The sequence below is a fragment of the Hemitrygon akajei genome, chromosome 1 (assembly GCF_048418815.1).
Source record: "Hemitrygon akajei chromosome 1, sHemAka1.3, whole genome shotgun sequence".
Taxonomy (NCBI): domain Eukaryota; kingdom Metazoa; phylum Chordata; class Chondrichthyes; order Myliobatiformes; family Dasyatidae; genus Hemitrygon; species Hemitrygon akajei.
The window spans coordinates 174,133-192,941 of NC_133124.1; the positions used below are offsets into that span (position 1 = coordinate 174,133).

An 18,809-nucleotide genomic window follows, 5' to 3' on the forward strand; every position below is an offset into this window, starting at 1 on the left:
TGGATCCTGGTATTCTCGACAGAAAGGGCACAGTCAGTCCATGTTGGCAGAAACATTTGGCGCAGCGTCACGGCTCGACGGATATTGCAAACTGAAGAAAATCTGCAGATGCTGTAAATCCAAATCAACACACAGAAAATGCTGAAGGCACTCAGCAGTTTAGGCAGCATCTGTGGAAAAGAGTAAACAGTCGATCTCTTACTCTTCCATAACTGCTTTGTAACCTACTGAGTCAATCCAACACTTTCCGCGCGTCGCCTTCGACGAACGTTGCCCCGCAGCCCCGGACGTATTATGGAACGGACCACATTCCCGGCAAGGCGTGTGGACGCGATGACGCACTTACGCTCGGCCGGAGGAGGAAGCGACTGCTGGGAATGGAGGAGTGCCCGGCCAAGCTGGTCGTGTTACATATTGTGGTGGTCGGCTTCCACCACAAGAAGGGCTGTCAGGTGGGTGCAGGCGGTGTTCGCAGGGGCAACGGACCAGTGTGGAGCAGAGGAGAGAGACAGGCGTTGGTGGGGGAGTCAGGAGCAGGGGCAGCGAAGAGAGAGGAAGAGGAGGAGGAAAGGGAAAGTGGAGACGGGATCGGGTAGAGGAGGGAGGGAGGTAGGTGAGAGTGGAGGCAGGTGAGGGGAGAGTGGGTGGGGGCGGGGCAAGGAGGAAGAGGATTGATGGAATGGGAGTTGTGCAGAGAGAAGGATGGGGAAGTTGGAGACAGGGAGGGGGAGTGGTGGCGGGGCCAGGAGGAAGTGGGCGGGGAGGGGGGGGGGGGAAAGAGGGACAGGGCGAAAAGACCACTGGAAGATGATGCTGGTGAGGTAATGGGAGACCTAGAAATGGCAGACGAACGAGTACTTTGTGGTAAAGAAGGCAAATGCAACGTTGGCATTTATTTCAAGACGAATAGAATTTATAAGCAAGGAGATAATACTGAGGCTTTATAGGACACTAATCAAGCCACACTTGGAGTATTGTCAACAGTTTGGGCCGTATATCTCAAAGTATGTGTTGTCATTGAAGAGAGTCCAGTGGAGGTTTAAGAGGATGATTCTGGGAAGGAAGGGGTTAACATGCGACTAAACACATTGATGAAGGTAGAGCAGTACATGTTCTGTGTATGGATTTCAGCAAGGCATTTGATAAGGTACCCCATGCAAGGCTTATTGAGAAAGTAAGGAGACATGGGATCCAAGGGGACATTGCTTTGTGGATCCAGAACTGGCTTGCCCACAGAAGGCAAAGAGTGGTTGTAGACGGGTCATATTCTGCATGGAGGTGGGTGACCAGTGGTGTGCCTCAGGGATCTGTTCTGGGTCCCCTTCTCTTTGTGATTCTTATAAATGACTTTAATGAGGATGTGGAGGGATGGGTTAGTAAATTTGCTGATGATACATAGGTGTAAGGAATGGGTTAAGGTTAGGGGTGTTGTGGATAGTGTGGAGGGCTGTCAGAGGTTACTGCGGACATTGATAGGATGCAAAACTGGGCTGAGAAGTGGCAGATGGAGTTCAACCCAGATAAGTGTGATGTGGTTCATTTTGGTAGGTCAAATATGATGGCAGAATATAATATTAATGGTAAGCCTCTTGGCAATGTGGAAGATCTGAGGCATTTTGGGGTCCAAGTCCAGGTTGATTGTGGTTAAGAAGGCATATGGTGGGATTGAGTTTAAGAGCCAAGAGGTAATGTTAAACCTATATAGGACCCTGGTCAGACCTCACTGGTCTGTGCAGTGCTCAGTTCTGGTCACCTCACTATAGGATGCTTCCTGGATTGGGGAGAATGCCTTATGCGAATAGGTTGAGTGAACTCAGCTTTTCTCCTTGGTGTGGCGGAAGATGAGAGGTGACCTGATAGAGGTGTATAAGAGAGGTGTATTTAAGAGGCATTGATCATGTGTACAGTCAGAGGCCTTTTTCCAGGGCTGAAATGGCTAACAGTTTTAAGGTGCTTGGAAGTAGGTACAGAGGAGACGTGAGGCCTCACCAGTGCTTTTATAAACCCTCAACATTACATCCTTGCTTTTATCATCTAGTCCTCTTGAAATAAATGCTAACGTCATTGCCTTCCTCACCACAACCTGGAAATTAACCTTCAGGGAATCCTGCACAAGGGCTCCCAATTTCACCTCAGAGTTTTGTATTTTCTCTCCATTTGGAAAATAGTCTGCCCTTTCATTTCTTCTACCCAAGTGCATGACCACACACTTCCCGACACTGTATTCCACCTGCTACTTTGTACATTCTCCTAATCTAAGTTCTCCTGTGGTCTCTCTACATCCACAAAGATGTTCCAGAACAAGGGGTCACAGTTTAAGGATAAAGGGGAAGTCTTTTAGGACTGAGATGAGGAAAAACTTCTTCACACAGAGAGTGGTGAATCTGTGGAATTCTCTGCCACAGGAAACAGTTGAGGCCGGTTCATTGGCTATATTTAAGATAGATAGATAGATAGATACTTTATTCATCCCCATGGGGAAATTCAACTTTTTTTCCAATGTCCCATACACTTGTTGTAGCAAAACTAATTACATACAATACTTAATTCAGTAAAAAAAAATATGATATGCATCTAAATCAATATCTCAAAAAGCATTTAAGAGGAAGTTAGATATGGCCCTTGTGGCTAAAGGGATCAGGGGGTATGGAGAGAAAGCAGGTACAGGGTTCTGAGTTGGATGATCAGCCATGATCATACTAAATGGCGGTGCAGGCTCGAAGGGCCGAATGGCCTACTCCTGCACCTATTTTCTATGTTTCTATGCCTGCCCCCCACCTATTTTTGTATCATTTGCAAACTTTGCAACAAAGCCATCAATTGCGTCAATGAAATTATTGATATACTGTATAAAGTAACAAGAATTTGTCGAAACACAGATCCCTGTGGAAAAGCCTCCATTCATTCCCATGCATCAGGTAAAATCTTGCTTGACAAAGCTGTTGGAATTCTTTGAGGAGATTACTCATAGGATGGACAAAGGGCATACTGTGGATGTTCTATATTTGGACTTTCCGAAGGCCCTTGACAAAGTGCCGCACTCGAGGTTGCTTACCAAGTTAAGGGCCCATGGTATTACAGGAAGGTTTCTGGCATGGTTAGAGCATTGGATAATTGATAAGAGGCAGTGAGTGTGAATAAAAGGATCCTTTTCTGGTTGGCTGCCAGTAGGAGTTAGTATTGGATCTGCTTTTTCTGCTGTATATCAAGATTTAAATGATAGATAAGAACATAAGAAATAAGAGCAGGAGTAGGCCATCTGTCCTGTCAAGCCTGCTCCACCATTCAATTAGATCATGGCTACTCTGGCCATGGACTCGTCTCCACTTACCTTCCTTTTCCCCATAACCCTTAATTCCCCTACAATGCAAAAATCTATCCAACCTTGTCTTAAATATATTTACTGAGGTAGCCTCTACTGCTTCATTGGGCAGAGAGTTCCACAGATTCAGCACTTCTCTGGAGAAAGCAGTTCCACTTCATCTCCGTCCAAATCTCCCATGAATTTTGAGACTATGTCCCCTGGTTCTAGTATCACCTACCAGTGGAAACAACTTTCCTGCCTATTATCATACCTACCCCTTTCATAATTTTATATGTTTCTATAAGATCTCCTCTCATTCTTTTAAATTCCAGTGAATACAGTCCCAGGTGATTCAATCTCTCCTCATAGTCTAACCCCCTCATCTCTAGAATCAGCCTGGTGCAACCCCTTTGCACCACCTCCAAAGCCAGTATATCCTTCCTCAATTAAGGAGACCAGAACTGCACACAGTACTCCAGGTATAGCCTCACCAGTACCCTGTACAATTGCAGCATAACCTTCCTGCTCTTAAATTCAATCTCCCTAGCTAACGTTCGATTTGCCTTCTTGATAGCCTGCTGCACTTGTAAAACAACCTCTTGTGATTCATGCACAAGCACTTCTAAGTCCCTCTGCACAGCAACATGCTGCAATTTTTACTATTTAAATAATAATCTGCTCTTCTATTTTACCTTCCAAAGTGTTTCTCGCATTTACCAACATTGTACTCCATCTGTCAGACCCTTGCCCACTCACTTAACCTATCTATATCTCTCTGCAGACTCTCTGCACAATTTGGCTTTCCACTCAATTTTGTATCATCAGCAAACTTCGGTATATTAGCTTGGTCCCCTCTTCCAGATCATTAATGTATATCATGAACAGTTGCGGGCCTAGCACAGACCCATAAGACCATAAAATATAGGAGCAGAAGCAGGCCGTTAGGCCCATCAAGTCTGCTCTGCCATTCAAACATGGGCTGATCCAATTCTTCCTGTCATCCCCACTACGTTGCCTTCTCTCCATATTCTTTGATGCCCTGGCTAATCAAGAACCTATCTATCTCTGCCGTAAATGTACCCAATGACTTGGCCTCCACAGCCGCCCATGGCAACAAATTCCACAGATTTACCACCCTCTGACTAAAGTAATTTGTCCACATCTCTGTTCTAAATGGACGTCCTTCAATCCTGAAGTCCTGCCCTCTTGTCCTAGACTCCCCTACCATGGGAAATAACTTTGCCATATCTAATCTGTTCAGGCCTTTTAATAGTTGGAATATTTCTGTGCGATCCTCCCTCATTCTCCTGAACTCCAGGGAATGCAGCTCAAGAACTGCCAGACATTCCTCATTAGGTAACCCTCTCATTCCTGGAATCATTCTTGTGAATCTTCTCTGAAACCTCTCCAATGTCAGTTTATCATTTCTAAAATAAGGAGCCCAAAACTGCACACAATACTCCAGGTGTGGTCTCATGAGTGCTTTATAGAGCCTCAACATAACGTCCTTGCACTTATATTCTATACCTCTAAAAATGAATGCCAACATTGCATTCTCCTTCACCACCAACTTAACCTGGAGATTAACCTTTAGGGTATCCTGCACAAGGGCTCCCAAGTCTCTTTGCATCTCTGCCTTTTGATTTCTCTCCCCATCTAAATAATAGTCTGCTTGTAAAGTGCATGACCATATGCTTTCCAACATTATATTTAATTTGCCACTTCTTTGCCCAATCTGCTAAACTATCTAAGTATCTTTGCAGGTTCTCTGTTTCCTCAACATTACCCGCTCCTCCACCTATGACATAGGAAGATATGCTCAATAATATCAGTGCACTGACCCAGCCGATAATTATCCAAGAATACTGAAGAAATGGCAACTTTATTTTACAATTCCCTTTCTCACCTATTTAAGATTTTGAAAGGATCTGAAAAATTCTGTGGACTGGTGCGAGGCCCTTGTGACAAAGTGGTCATTCATTTCCAAACCAGGGAATTTTGCACTTGGCTTAATGGCAAGATAGCTTCTAATGAGACGATGAGAGGAGACTTGATAGAGGTGTACAAGATATTAAGCGGAATAGACTGAGTGGACAGCCAGCACCTCTTCCCCAGGGCACCACTGCTCAGTACAAGAGGACATGGCTTTAAAGTAAGGGGAGGGAAGTTCAAGGGGGATATTAGAGGAAGGTTTTTCACTCAGAATGGTTGGTGCGTGGAATGCACTGCTTGAGTCAGTGGTGGAGGCAGACACGCTAGTGAAGTTTAAGAGACTACTAGACAGGTATATGGAGGAATTTAAGGTGGGGGGTTATATGTGAGGCAGGGTTTGAGGGTCGGCACAACATTGTGGGTTGAAGGGTCTGTAATGTGCTGTACTGTCCTATGTTCTAATAGTGATCTTTACAAATACTTTGCAAATTATTCTTGATTCCATATTACTGTCCATTCTGAAATCCTGCAGGTTGAATTTTCATACCCACCATTGGTTTCTGAAGAAGGACATGATGGTCACAGCTTACCTGAGGAATGGAAATACCTTCCATTTCTTGCTTTGCCGGATGGAGCACATAACTACCAGGAGGGTAAGATAATTCAGGAATCTATTCATATTTATGCATTGGGCATTTGTAATTATGCAGTAATTAATATTATTGATGGGAGCCAGGATGATAGTGCTGAGGATGACCCAACAAGTTTACAAGTAGGTGATGGGTATAGCATAAGTGTAAGGAAGGGACAAGCCAATGATTGGGTACAAATGCAGACAGAGCATTCACCAGTCTCTGTGTGGAAAAACTTGCACCTGACATCCCCTCGGTACCTATTTCCAAGCACCTTAAAACTATGCCCCCTTGTGTTAGCTGTTTCAACCCTGAGAAAAAGTCTCTGGCTATCCACACGATCAATACCCCTCATCATCTTATACACCTCTATTAGGTTACCTCTCATCCTCCATTGCTCCAAGGAGAAAAGGGCAAGTACACTCAACTTATTCTCATAAGGTACGCCCTCTAATCCAGGCAACATCCTTGTAAATCTCCTCTGCACTGTCTCTATAGTATCCACATCTCTTCTGTAGTGAGGTGACCAGAACTGAACACAGTACTCCAGGTGGGGTCTGACCAAGGTCTTGTATAGTTGTAACATTACCTCATGGCTCTTGAGCTCAGTCCCACGGTTGATGAATGCCAACACCATATGGCTTCTTAACAACACTGTCAACCTGTGCAGCAGTTTTGAGTGTTCTATCGACACGGACCCCAAGATCTCTCAGATCCTCCACACTGCCAAGAGTCGTACCATTTATATTCTGTCTTCAAATTGGACCTACCAAAATGAACCACTTCACACTTAACCGCATTGAAGTCCATCTGCCACTTCTCAGCCCAGTTCTGCATCCTTTCAATGTCCCGCTAACCTCTGACGACCCTTCAGACTATCCACAACACCCCCCCAACCTCCTTGTGTCATCAGCAAACTTACTAACCCACCCTTCTACTTCCTCATCCAAGTCATTCATAAAAATCACAAGGAGGAGGAGTCCCTGCAGAACACCACTGGTCATCGACCTCTATGCAGAATATGAACCATCTACAACCACTCTTTGCCTTCTGTGGGCAAGCCAATTTTAGATCCACAATACAAGGTCTCCTTGGATCCCATGACTCCTTACTTTCTGAAGGAGCCTCGCATGGGGAACCTTATCAAATGCTTTTCTGAAATCCATATACACTACATCCACTGCTCTACTTTCATCATTGTGTTTTATTACATCCTCAAAGAATTCAATCAGGCTTGTAAGGCATGACCTGCCCTTGACAAAGCCATGCTGACTATCCTAAATCAGATTATTTCTCTCCAAATGCTCATAATTCCTGCCTCGCAGGATCTTCTCCAATGACTTGCCCACCACTGAAGTCAGACTCACTGGTCTATAATTTCCTGGGTTATCGCTACTCCATTTCTTGAACAAGGGATTAACATTTGTAACCCTCCTGTCCCTATTGATGATGCAAAGATCATTGCAAGAGGCTCAGCAATCTCCTCCCTGACTTTCCACAGTAGCCTGGGGTATATCTTATTTAATGCTTTTCTAAGGCTCTGGCACATCCTCTTTCTTAATGTCTATATACTCAAACATTTCAGACTGCTGTAAGTCATCTCCACAATTGCCAACGTCTTTTTCCCTTGTGAATACTGAAGCAAGGTATTCATTAAGAACCTCTGCTACCTCGTCTGCCTCCATATACACATTTCCACTATCGCACCTATTCTCACATGGCTCATCCTCTTGTTCTTCACACACTTGTAGAATGCTTTGGGGTTTCCTTAATCCTGCTCACCAAGGCCTTCTCATGGCTCCTTCTGGCTCTCCTAATACCATTCTTAGGCTCATTCCCAGCAACCTTGTAATTTTCTAGAGCTCTAACAGTACTTAGTTTCTTGAAACTTTCGTAAGCTTTTCTTTCTTCTTAACTAGTTTTTTTACACACTTTGTTTATCATGGTAATTTAACTCTACCATTCTTTTCCAGCCTCAATGGAACATACCTATGCAGAACTCTATGCAAATGTTCCCAGAGCGTTTGCCACATTTCTGCTATGCATTTCCCTGAGAACATCTACTCCCAATTTATGTTCCAAAGTTCCTGCCTAATAGTATCATATTTCCACCTATCCCAATTAAATGTTTTTCTAGGTTGTCTGCTCCTATCCCTCTTCATCCCTATGGTGAAGGAGATAGAGTTGTGCTTGAGCCTACTCGGGGAAAGGCTGTCTTATATTGGGTGTTGTATAATAATCCAGTTCTTATTCCACAGCTTAACGTAAAGGAACCCTCGGAGGCAGTGATCATACTGCAATTCGAGAGGGAGAAGCATAAGTCCCATGTATTAGTATTGCAATGGAATAAAGGGAATTACAGCGGCATGAGAGAGTTAAGCTTACCAAGGTGGATTGCAGGAGGATACTGGTGGGAATGATGGCAGAGCAGAGATGGCTGAAGTTTCTGGGAACAGATCACAAGGTGCATGATAGATATGTGCCACAGAGGAAGCTTTTCTCAAGTGTTGGGTAGGCAACCGTGGCTGACAAAGGAAGTTAAGGACTGCATAAAAGCCAAGGAAAGGGCTTATAAGGTAGCAAAAGTGAGTGGGAAGTTGGATGATTGGGAAGCTTTCAAAATCCAACATGGCATTTAAAAAGCTATAAGAAGGGAAAAGGTGAAATATGAGGGCAGACTAGCTAGTGATCTAAAGCAGGATACCAAAAGTTTCTTCAGTTATCTAAGCAGTAAAAGGGAGGTGAGAGTTGATATTGGACCACTGGAAAATGTTGCTGGTGAAAGTAGTAATGAGGGACAAAGAAATAGCAGATTAACTTAATGGGTACTTTACATCTGTGCTTTGAGAGGTTGGTCATGACTAGACTGAACTCCTGCCTTAGCAAAGACCTGGACCCAGTGCAATTTGCCTATCGCCACAATAGGTCAAAGGCAGATGCAATCTCAATGGCTCTCCACATAGCTTTAGACCACCTGGACAACACAAACACCTATGTCAGGATGCTGTTCATTGACTATAGCTCAGCATTTAATACCATCGTTCCCACAATCCAGATTGAGAAGTTGCAGAATCTGGCCTCTGTACCTCCCTCTGTAATTGGATTCTTGACTTTGTAACCAGAAGACCACAAGATAACATCTCCTCCTAGCTGATGATCAACACTGGTGCACCTCAGCGGTGTGTGCTTAGTCCACTGCTCTACTTTCTATATACACATGACTGAATACCATCTATAAATTTGCTGATGTTGCAACCATTGTTGGTAGAATCTCAGATGGTGATGAGAGGTGGTGTACAGGAAGAAGATACGCCAACTAGTGGAGTGGTGTCACAGCAACAACCTGGCACTCAACGTAAGTAAGATAAAAGAACTGATTGTGGACTTCAGGAAGGGTAAGACGAAGGAACACATACCAATCCTCATAGAGGGATCAGAAGTGGAGAGAGTGAGCAGTTTCAAGTTCTTGGGTGTAAAGATCTTTGAGGACCTAACCTGGTCCCAACATATTGATATAGTTATAAAGAAGGCAAGACAGCAACTATACTTCATTAAGAGTTTGAGGAGATTTGGTATGTCAACAATGTAATGTATTATGTGAGTATTCGTAGGTCAGAGTGTGTATGACGCCAGGACGGGGGTTAAGAAAAATGGAAGTCTGTTGAATAAATGTGGTTGTTCAATCTACAGCGGTGTCCGAGTCACATCAATGCTACATGGTGTCAGAAGAAATCGCGGAAAAAAAAAAGGAAGAGAAGACACATAAAAGATGTCACAGTTACGGCCACCGTCAAGTTTAAGCCTACAAGGTAATCTTCATGAGAACTGGAAAATATGGATCCAGAAGTTTGAGCTGTTTTGCACCGCTAGCAGAGTAGCTGAAAAGTCAGAGAAAGTGCAATGTGCTATGTTTCTGCATGTGGCAGGGGAAGAGGCAATAAAGGTTTGCAACATGTTTGTTTGCATCACTTTGCAAAGATGTGCAAATCGCAGGAGCACGCAAGGAAAATGCATGCTGTGGAACAGAGTGAGGGCAACATTGACATGTTCATTGGCACAGTTGAAGTGGAACAGGAGGTATGCATCAAGAATATTGACAATGCAGAGATGAAGGATGAAGATGATTGGACTCAAGATCTGATAATAAACAGGAGGAATGTGACATTTAAGCTTGACACTGGGGCAAAGTGCAATGTAATGTCAGCAAAACATTCAACTCACTGGACATCAGAGGAAGACTGAGAGAATCCACCTGCAAGCTTGTTGCATATTTTGGCCACAAGACAGCGCCGTTGGGAAAGAAAGCACTCACTTGTGTGTACAAAGGACAAAAATGCAAGATAGAGTTTGAGATAATACAGCAATACTGGGCAAAGCAACTTGCACAAAGCTAGGCCTGGTGAGGCGAATCTATGGTGTTGAAAAAGAAAATGACATTCTCAAAGACTTTGCTGACTTGTTTTCTGGAATAGGATGTTTACCAGGGAAACACCATATCCAGATTGATCCAACTGTTGTGCCTGTCGTGCATGCCCTGAGAAAGATTCCAGTAGCTCTCAGGGATCAAGTAGTGGAGGAGCTACACAGAATGGAACAGCTGGGAGTCATAACAAGACAAATAGAACCGACCGACTGGGTGAATAGTATGGTGACAATGGTCACAGAAAAAAAAAGATGAGGATTTGCATGGATCCACAAGATCTCAACCGAGCCATCAAAAGAGAGTACTATCCGCTGCTCACGGTTGAAGAGGTTGTCTCCCGCATGCCTAATGCGAAACACTTTTCAGTATTTGACGCAAATCAAGGTTTTTGGCAGATCAAGCTGGATGAGGGAAGTTCCAAATTATGCACTTTCAACACGCCCATAGGGAGATATCGTTTCCTGCGTCTACCCTTTGGGATTTCTTCTGCATCAGAGGTATTCCAGTGGCACATATGATTGAAGGCCTGGACTGGTGGTCAACATCATTGATGATTTACTGATAAGGGGTGACACAATTGAGGAACGTGATCAGAGACTGAGGAAGCTCCTGGAAATAGCATGTGAATACAACCTAAAACTGAACAAAAGTAAATGTAAGATCAGAACTACAGAGATCAAATACATAGGTCACGTACTCAGCGTTGATGGGCTAAAACTAGATAATGAAAAGGTCAGGGCTGTGGTACAGCTACCACCACCCGAAGACAAGCAAGAACTATTGAGGTTCATGGGCATGATACAGTATCTTGCCAAATTCATTCCCAACTTATCAGAGGTCAGTGCTCCACTTCAAAAGCTACTAGAGAGCAACACTGAATGACATTGGGAAGACGAACAAAAGAAAAGTTTTGACACATTGAAGCAGTTGGTTACCAATGCACCAGCACTCAAGTTCTATGATGTCAATAAACCGGTGACGACGTCTGTGGATGCCAGTTCGGAGGGAATAGGAGCTGTTATACTGCAGGATGGGAGGCCTGTGGCATATGGATCACAAGCACTTACAGACTGTCAATGCCGATAATCTCAAATCGAGAAGGCATTACTCGCCATAGTTTATGGGTGTGAGAAGTTCCACCAATATGTATATGGAAAAGAAATCCAGGTTGAGAGTGATCACAAACCACTTGAGAGCATCTTCAAAAAGCCACTCCACTAAGCTCCTATGAGGCTGCAAAGGATGCTTCTCAGGCTACAGAGGTACACTCTCACAGTCACCTGTAAGCCAGGAAAAGAACTGTACATCGCTGATGCTTTGAGCCATGCTTACCTCAAAGAGCAAAAGGAAGAGTTGCTAGGAAGAGAGCTGGAGGTCAACTGGGTTACACCTCAGCTACCCATCTCTGAGGAGAAGTTGAACATGTTCAGGAAAGTGATTGCAGATGATCCTGAAATGCAAATGCTAAGAGGCATTACAATGAATGGATGGCCAACAGAAAGAAAAGATGTTCCAAAGGAAATGCAGAAATACTGGACATTTAAAGAGGAAATCAGCTATGCATCAGGACTAATGTTCAAAGCGGCAAAACTCATTGTACCAAACCAAATGAGACCGGAAATGCTCAACAGAATTCATGAGTCACACCTGGGGATAGTGAATTGTAAAGAAAGAGCAAGGGACATTCTCTATTGGCCAGGTATGTCAACTCAGATAGAGGACATTATGTCTCAGTGTGCTGTCTGTAATGAAAACAAAAACAGCAATCCAAGAGAGCCTCTGCTTCCCCATCCACTACCAGGAAGACCATGGGAGAAGATTGGCACAGATCTCTTTCATTACAATGGTGCAGGATATCTGCTTTGTGTGGACTACTATTCAAAATATCCGGAGATCACCAAGTGACACATCCAGTCAAAGTGTCATTACCGCAATGAAGTCGACATTCGCAAGACATGGCATTCCAGATATTGTCGTTAGTGACAATGGTCCACAATATGCCAGTGGTGAGTTTAGAGGGTTCTCAGAAAGCTGGGAATTTCAACATGTTACTTCCAGTCCAGGGAACGCTCAATCTAATGGACAAGCAGAGAGAACTGTACAAACTGTCAAGAACATGCTCAAGAAAGCACAAAGCAGCAACGGTGACCCTTACATTGCTCAGCTTGAATACCGCAACAAACCGATTGAGGGTGTGGGGTTTTCTCCTGCGCCACTGTTGATGGGACGTCGTCTGAAGTCCAAATTGCCAACATCCACAACTCTACTGACTCCTGAAGGTAATGCTCAAGTACATGACAAGCAAATAAAGCAAAAGAGCTACTATGACAGACATACAAGACAGTTGCCAGATCTGCATACAGGTGAAAATGTCAGAATACAGAGAGGAGACACTTGGCAACCAGCTGTGGTTGTGAACAGACATCAGCAACCAAGATCCTTCATAGTTTGCACGCCGGATGGAAGAGTCTACAGGAGGAACAGGAAGCATCTGCTGAAGACAGGCGAGAGGGAGTTTCCACATACAGATGCACAGGACATTTCCACAGATACAGACATGGAAACAAACAACACCAAGAGTGAGGGGCGCGACAGAACCCCACGGCGCAATGAAGGTGAAGGTTCGCCGTGGGCCGACCGAGGTGGAAATGCAGACCACAAAGACACTCGAGAGACTAACACTGATGAAGGACAACCTCAGTCACAGTTGTGTTATACACGGTCTGGGAGACAAGTCAAACTTCCAGCTAGATACAGAGACTAGATCTATCTACAGTCTCACACAGTTTGAGACAAAGTCACACATGTTATAAGTTCCAAGGTGTGAAATAAAAGGTTTTTTAGTCTGTGTTAGTAAAAGAAAATATACTGCTGTTAGTATTGTAAGATACAATGTAGAATACAGTATAAGAAGTTAAGATTTTTTTTTTAGTTTATGTCATGGCTGTTGCAATGTAAGAAAGGCATACCTAGAGGCATTGTTTTGGTAATTCAGTGTTATAAAAAAAAATCTTGAGAAGGGGGATGTAATGTATTGTGTGAGTATTCGTAGGTCAGTGTGTATGACGTCAGGACGGGGGCTAAGAAAAATGGAAGTCTTGTTGAATAAACGTGGTTGCTCAATCTACAGCGGTGTCCGAGTCACATCAATACTACAAGCAAATTCTCAAAAACATCTGAAGATTTACCATGGAGAGCATTCTGACAGGCTGCATCACTGTCTGGTATGGGGGGTGGAGTGGGGGGGGGGGGGCTGCTGCACAGGACCGAAAGAAGGTGCAAAGGGTCGTAAATTTAGTCAGCTCCATCTTGGGTACTAGTCTACAAAGTTGAGGTGTTCCAGCACCCAGGGCATGTCCTTTTCTCTTTGTTACCATCAGGTAGGAGGTGCTGAAGCCTGAAGGCACTCAACGATTCAGGAACAGCTTCTTCCCCTCTGCCATCCGATTCCTAAATGGACATTAAACCCTTGGACACCACCTCACTTTTTAAATATATTATTTCTGTTTTTTGCATGATTTTTAATCTATTCAATATATCTATCTATATATATGTTAGTTAGTTATTATTTTATTTTGTTTATATTCTTCTATATTATGTATTGCATTGAACTACTGCTGCTGCTAAGTTAACAAATTTAATGACACATGCCAGTTTCTGGTCTTCACTGTGGAAGACAATAGCTGTATGCCAGAGGTCCTTGAGTGTCAGGGGGCAGGAGTGAGTGCCATTGCTGATGTAAAGGAAAAAGTGCAAGGCAAACTAAAAGGTCGTAAGGTGAATAAGTCACCTGGACTAGATGGACTACATCCCAGAGTCCTGTGAGATGTTGCTGAAGAGATAATGGATGCGTTGATCATGACATTTCAAGAATCATATGATTCTGGCATAGTCCTGGAGGACTGGAAGATTGAAAGGGTCACTCCACTCTTTAAGAAGGCAGGAAGGCAAAAGAAAATAAATTATAGGCTAGTTAGCCTAAGTTCAGTGGTCCACAAAATATTGAGAGTGAGGTTTCAGGGTACATGGAGAATAATGATAAAATAAGTCAAAGTCAGCATGGTTTCTGTGAAGGGAAATCTTGCCTGAAAAATCTATAGAGCCCATTGAGTCTGTTCCGCCATTCCATCATGGGTGATCCCAGATCCCATTCAAACCCATATACCTGCCTTCTTACCGTATCCTTTGATGCCCTAACCAATCAGGAAATGATCAACCACCTTAAGTACACTCTATCCTCATTATATGACAATAGACAATAGGTGCAGAAGTAGACCATTCGGCCCTTCAAGCCTGCACTGCCATTTTGAGATCATGGCTGATCAATTACTATCAATACCCAGTTCCTGCCTTGTCCCCATATCCCTTGATTCCCCTATCCATAAGATACCTATCTAGCTCCTTCTTGAAAGCATCCAGAGAATTGGCCTCCACTACCTTCCGAGGCAGTGCATTCCAGACCCCCACAACTCTCTGGGAGAAGTTTTTCCTTAACTCTGTCCTAAATGACCTACCCCTTATTCTCAAACCATGCCCTCTGGTACTGGACTCTCCCAGCATCTGGAACATATTTCCTGCCTCTATCTTGTCCAATCCCTTAATAATCTTATATGTTTCAATCGGATCCCCTCTCAATCTCCTTAATTCCAGCGTGTGGGGATATGTTCCTCACAGTCGACGCCTAGTATGGAAAACGCATAATGTGAATAATTATTTAAATGGAAAATATAGGGATGCGTTCTGGAGGGCTTCCTAAATATGTTTTATCTGTAACTTATTCACATTTTCATACCAATATGACACAAAAGCAGTACCACAAGGTAACATTCGTATTATATTTTCATCAATTTAAGGTAATATTCAACATAATATATCATAGAAAGTTAACCTGACACAGTCTTTTCATCCTTATTTATGTAAGTGCGTTTCGGCACATGCTTCCAAAAGAGCCCGGATTTGTCTGCATTAAACACCTGTTTCATTGTCAGCACTAGCTTGCTCACCACGCACAGCTAAGTTGTGAAGCCTGTGACGATTAACAAACTTAGAAAACCATTCCCTACTTGTATTAAAGCTAACAATCTTTACACTTCTTGACACTTCCTCACTAGCCTCTGAACAAAGGCGACCATAAATTTCCAAAGCTTTCACACAAAGATGATCGGAACTGAGTGTTGTTTTCTTCTTTGTTTCATGCTCAATGTACAAACTCAACATTTTCTCCATTTTTGCTGTAATCGGCTTACACACTTTGGTAACAATCTTTGAAGACACTTGTCATGAATCAATCACTGCACTTTTTGTTTTCTCAGCATTTTTCTTTATGTTTCTGATCAAGCTGAAGTAGAGTCCCAGAACTGTGTTACCTTCACCTGATGCGGCCCTGTTTATAATTTCCAACTTTTTTTTCAAGTGTTAAAGTGGTTCTCTTGACATTGGATGCTTTAAGAGTGCAAGATGGCACATCCACGTGCTGCCAAAACCAATGCGAGACTGGTGGGAGTGAGACTGTGAGGCGTGCGCACGTGACTTGTATTGGCAGGAAATCGGTGCTTCTTGTCCCAACAGTCTCGTGTAACTGAGTTTTGGACACATAAGGAGAAGTTGGTAGAAATAGTTTCGAAGCGTAACTGTGAAAATGCATTATCTGAAGACGCATATAACGAGGATAGGGTGTATACCCATGGAATTGGCCTCCAGTGCAGTCAGTGTCAGAGCAGTCCATGACTAACAGTAGCGCAGCCACTGTTGTTTCTCCAGGTAGGTTCCCCCATTGCAGTACTCAACCAGGGGTACTTATTGTTAAGGGGGATAACCACAGGGGTACTCTCTGGTATCTGACTCTTGCCCTTCCTTCTCCTCACTGTTAACCACTATCTGTCTCCTGAGGCCCCATATTACGAAATCTGCCTCCAAAGGGTTCCTTTAGGTTAAACTGATGAATTAAATATGGGTTATTACATAGCACCCAATCTCAGACAGCCTTTCCCTGAGTAGCTGAAGCAGGAGCTGCCCTAAAAACCAATCTTGTAGGCATTCAACAAATTCCCTCTCTTGCGATCCGAGACCAACCTGATTTTCTCAATCCCCTTGCATATTGCTTTTTCCAGCTCCTTTTGCAATCTCAACCCCACATCTTGGCTACAATTTGGAGGCCTAAATATAATCCCCATAATGGTTTTTTTACCCTTGCAATTTCTTAACTCCATGCACAATGTTTCAGCATTCTCCTACCCTATGTCACCATTTTCTAAAGAAGTAATTCCATCTCTTACCATCAGAGCCACAACACTGCCTATGCCTTCCTGCCCGTCCTTTCGATACAAAATATATCTTTTGACGTTAAGCTCCCAACAATGGCCTTCTTTCAGCCATGACACAATGGTGCCCACAATGTTGTACTGACCAATCTCTAAAAACACAAAATGCTGGCAGAACTCAGCAGGCCAGACAGCATCTATGGGAGGAGGTAGTGATGACGTTTCGGGCTGAAACCCTTCATCAGGAGTGATCTCTTTTCAACCATTCTTGAGGTATATACCCAAAATATATGGTCTTACTTTCTAAGGGTATTTCACATTTAAAGATGTCTTGTAGGGCATTGTGTATCCCATTCCAATAGTCTGATAACGGGGCATTCCCAGAAAATATGATAATGATTTGCATTTTGATTTCCACAATTTCTCCAGCAAACAGGGAAGTTACTATTATAATGGAATTTCTGAGAGGGTGTAATAAAATATCTTATCAAGTTTTTCCATCCGAACTCTCCATTTCTGTGAACTGGTACACTTCCATTGATACCTCCATTTTATTGTCCATTCTTCCTCAGATATAATTATCCCTCCTTCCTTCTCCCATTTTGTTTTAATGTGTGAAGTCGAATGTGTTTTAAGATTTGAAAACCCTTATACACACTTGAAATGATTCTACTACTGTTATCTGAATTTATGCTTTTCTAAATAGCTCTATCAAACATCTTGGTTACATTTTTAATCGTCCTATTAACATATTGTCGCATCTGTAAATACCGATAAAAGTCTTGTTTTTCTAATAAGTGTTTCTTTCAGCATTTCAAAACTGAACAGTGTTCCTTCTTTCATTACATTGAAAAGAACTGTTATTCCTTTAGCTGTCCAGTCCTTAAATCTAGCATCCAGTTTATTTGGCGTAAAATCCAAGTCATGCACACCATTTAAGAATTGCAATATCTCCCTCTAGTTTGTATTCTTTTATAATAGTTTTCCATATGGGTTATCAATAGTATTTATGTACCTTTTTAAGTTGTTATCAGCCAAAATTGCCTGTATGGGGATGGGAAGTATCCCCTTCTCAATGTTTTTCCATTGAGCGTCATATGATGGGTTGCACCAACATATCACAGCTCTCAACTGTGCTGCTAAATAATAATCTCTAAGAGAGGGTAGGCCCCATCACCCTTTTTCCTTGGCTAATTACAAAGTTTTGAGAAGAACTCTAGGACTTTTACCTTGCCAGATATATCTTGATAACATTTTGTTCCATTCATTGAATTGATTTTGATTCATCTCTATTGGTAGGGTCTGAAAGAGATATAATAGTCTGGGCAGTAATATTTATTTTAAAAGATTCAATCCTTGAACTGAGACTAAAAAAGGAAATAGGTTCCATCTTGTTATATCTTCCTTAATTTTTTTTATATATAGGCTGATAATTGCATTCTGATAATTTTGCCAAATCCTTTGGCATAATGATGCCCAAATATTCGAAAGACTCTGTTTGTCATGCCCAGGGATATCTACTTTCAATTTCTCTTGGTGGGCTATAGTTATATAAAAGTAATTGGGTTTTTAAATTGGATATTGTATCCTGATAATTGACCATATTGTTCAAAGGATTGCATCAATTTAGGTAAAGGGTATGTTGGTTGCCCTAGATAGATCAAAATGTCATCTGCGTAACAAACCAATTTATGCTCTGTCCCTTTAATAGTAATTCCCCTGATATCTTCATTTTGTCTGATGTATTGAGCTAATGGTTCCAGATCTAATGTGAAGAATAGTGATGACCATGCACAGCCCTATCTCAGATTCAGATTCAGATTCAGTTTATTGTCATTTAGAAACCACAAATGCAATGCAGTTAAAAAATGAGACAACATTCCTCCAGAATGATATCACAAAAGCATATGACAAAACAGACTACACCAGAAAATCCACATAACGTTTGGCAATCCCCAATCCAGAGTCCGGAGAGGCTGCTGCATATTAATATCGCGCTACCGTCTTAGTGCCTTCCCTGGAAAGGAGCTCCAAATCCACCAGACAAACAAGACCAAAAACTAATTATTTTGTCTCGTGCCCCTTTCTAGGGTAAGACTATTTGATAAATATCCATTGATTTAAATTTATTCCTAATCATATTATGGCTCTCCAAATGTTCATAAATCTTGCCTCTCAGGATCTTCTCCATCAACTTACCAACCACTGAAGTAAGACTCACTGTTCTATAATTTCCTGGAGTATCTCTGCTCCCTTTC

The 18,809-nt window shown here is 42.7% G+C and overlaps 1 protein-coding gene across 3 annotated transcripts in view; it reads left to right on the forward strand.

The window, feature by feature from the left end:
* The first annotated feature begins 356 nt into the window (after positions 1 to 356).
* Positions 357 to 18,809, forward strand: part of avl9 (AVL9 homolog (S. cerevisiase)) — a 305,466-nt gene continuing 287,013 nt past the window's right edge. For all 3 annotated transcript variants that reach the window (XM_073070590.1, XM_073070639.1, XM_073070722.1), the window contains exons 1-2: positions 357 to 452; positions 5,769 to 5,889. In XM_073070590.1, the coding sequence (XP_072926691.1) occupies positions 378 to 452; positions 5,769 to 5,889 (196 nt within the window). In that variant the 5' untranslated portion in view covers positions 357 to 377. The remainder of the gene's footprint in view (positions 453 to 5,768; positions 5,890 to 18,809) is intronic.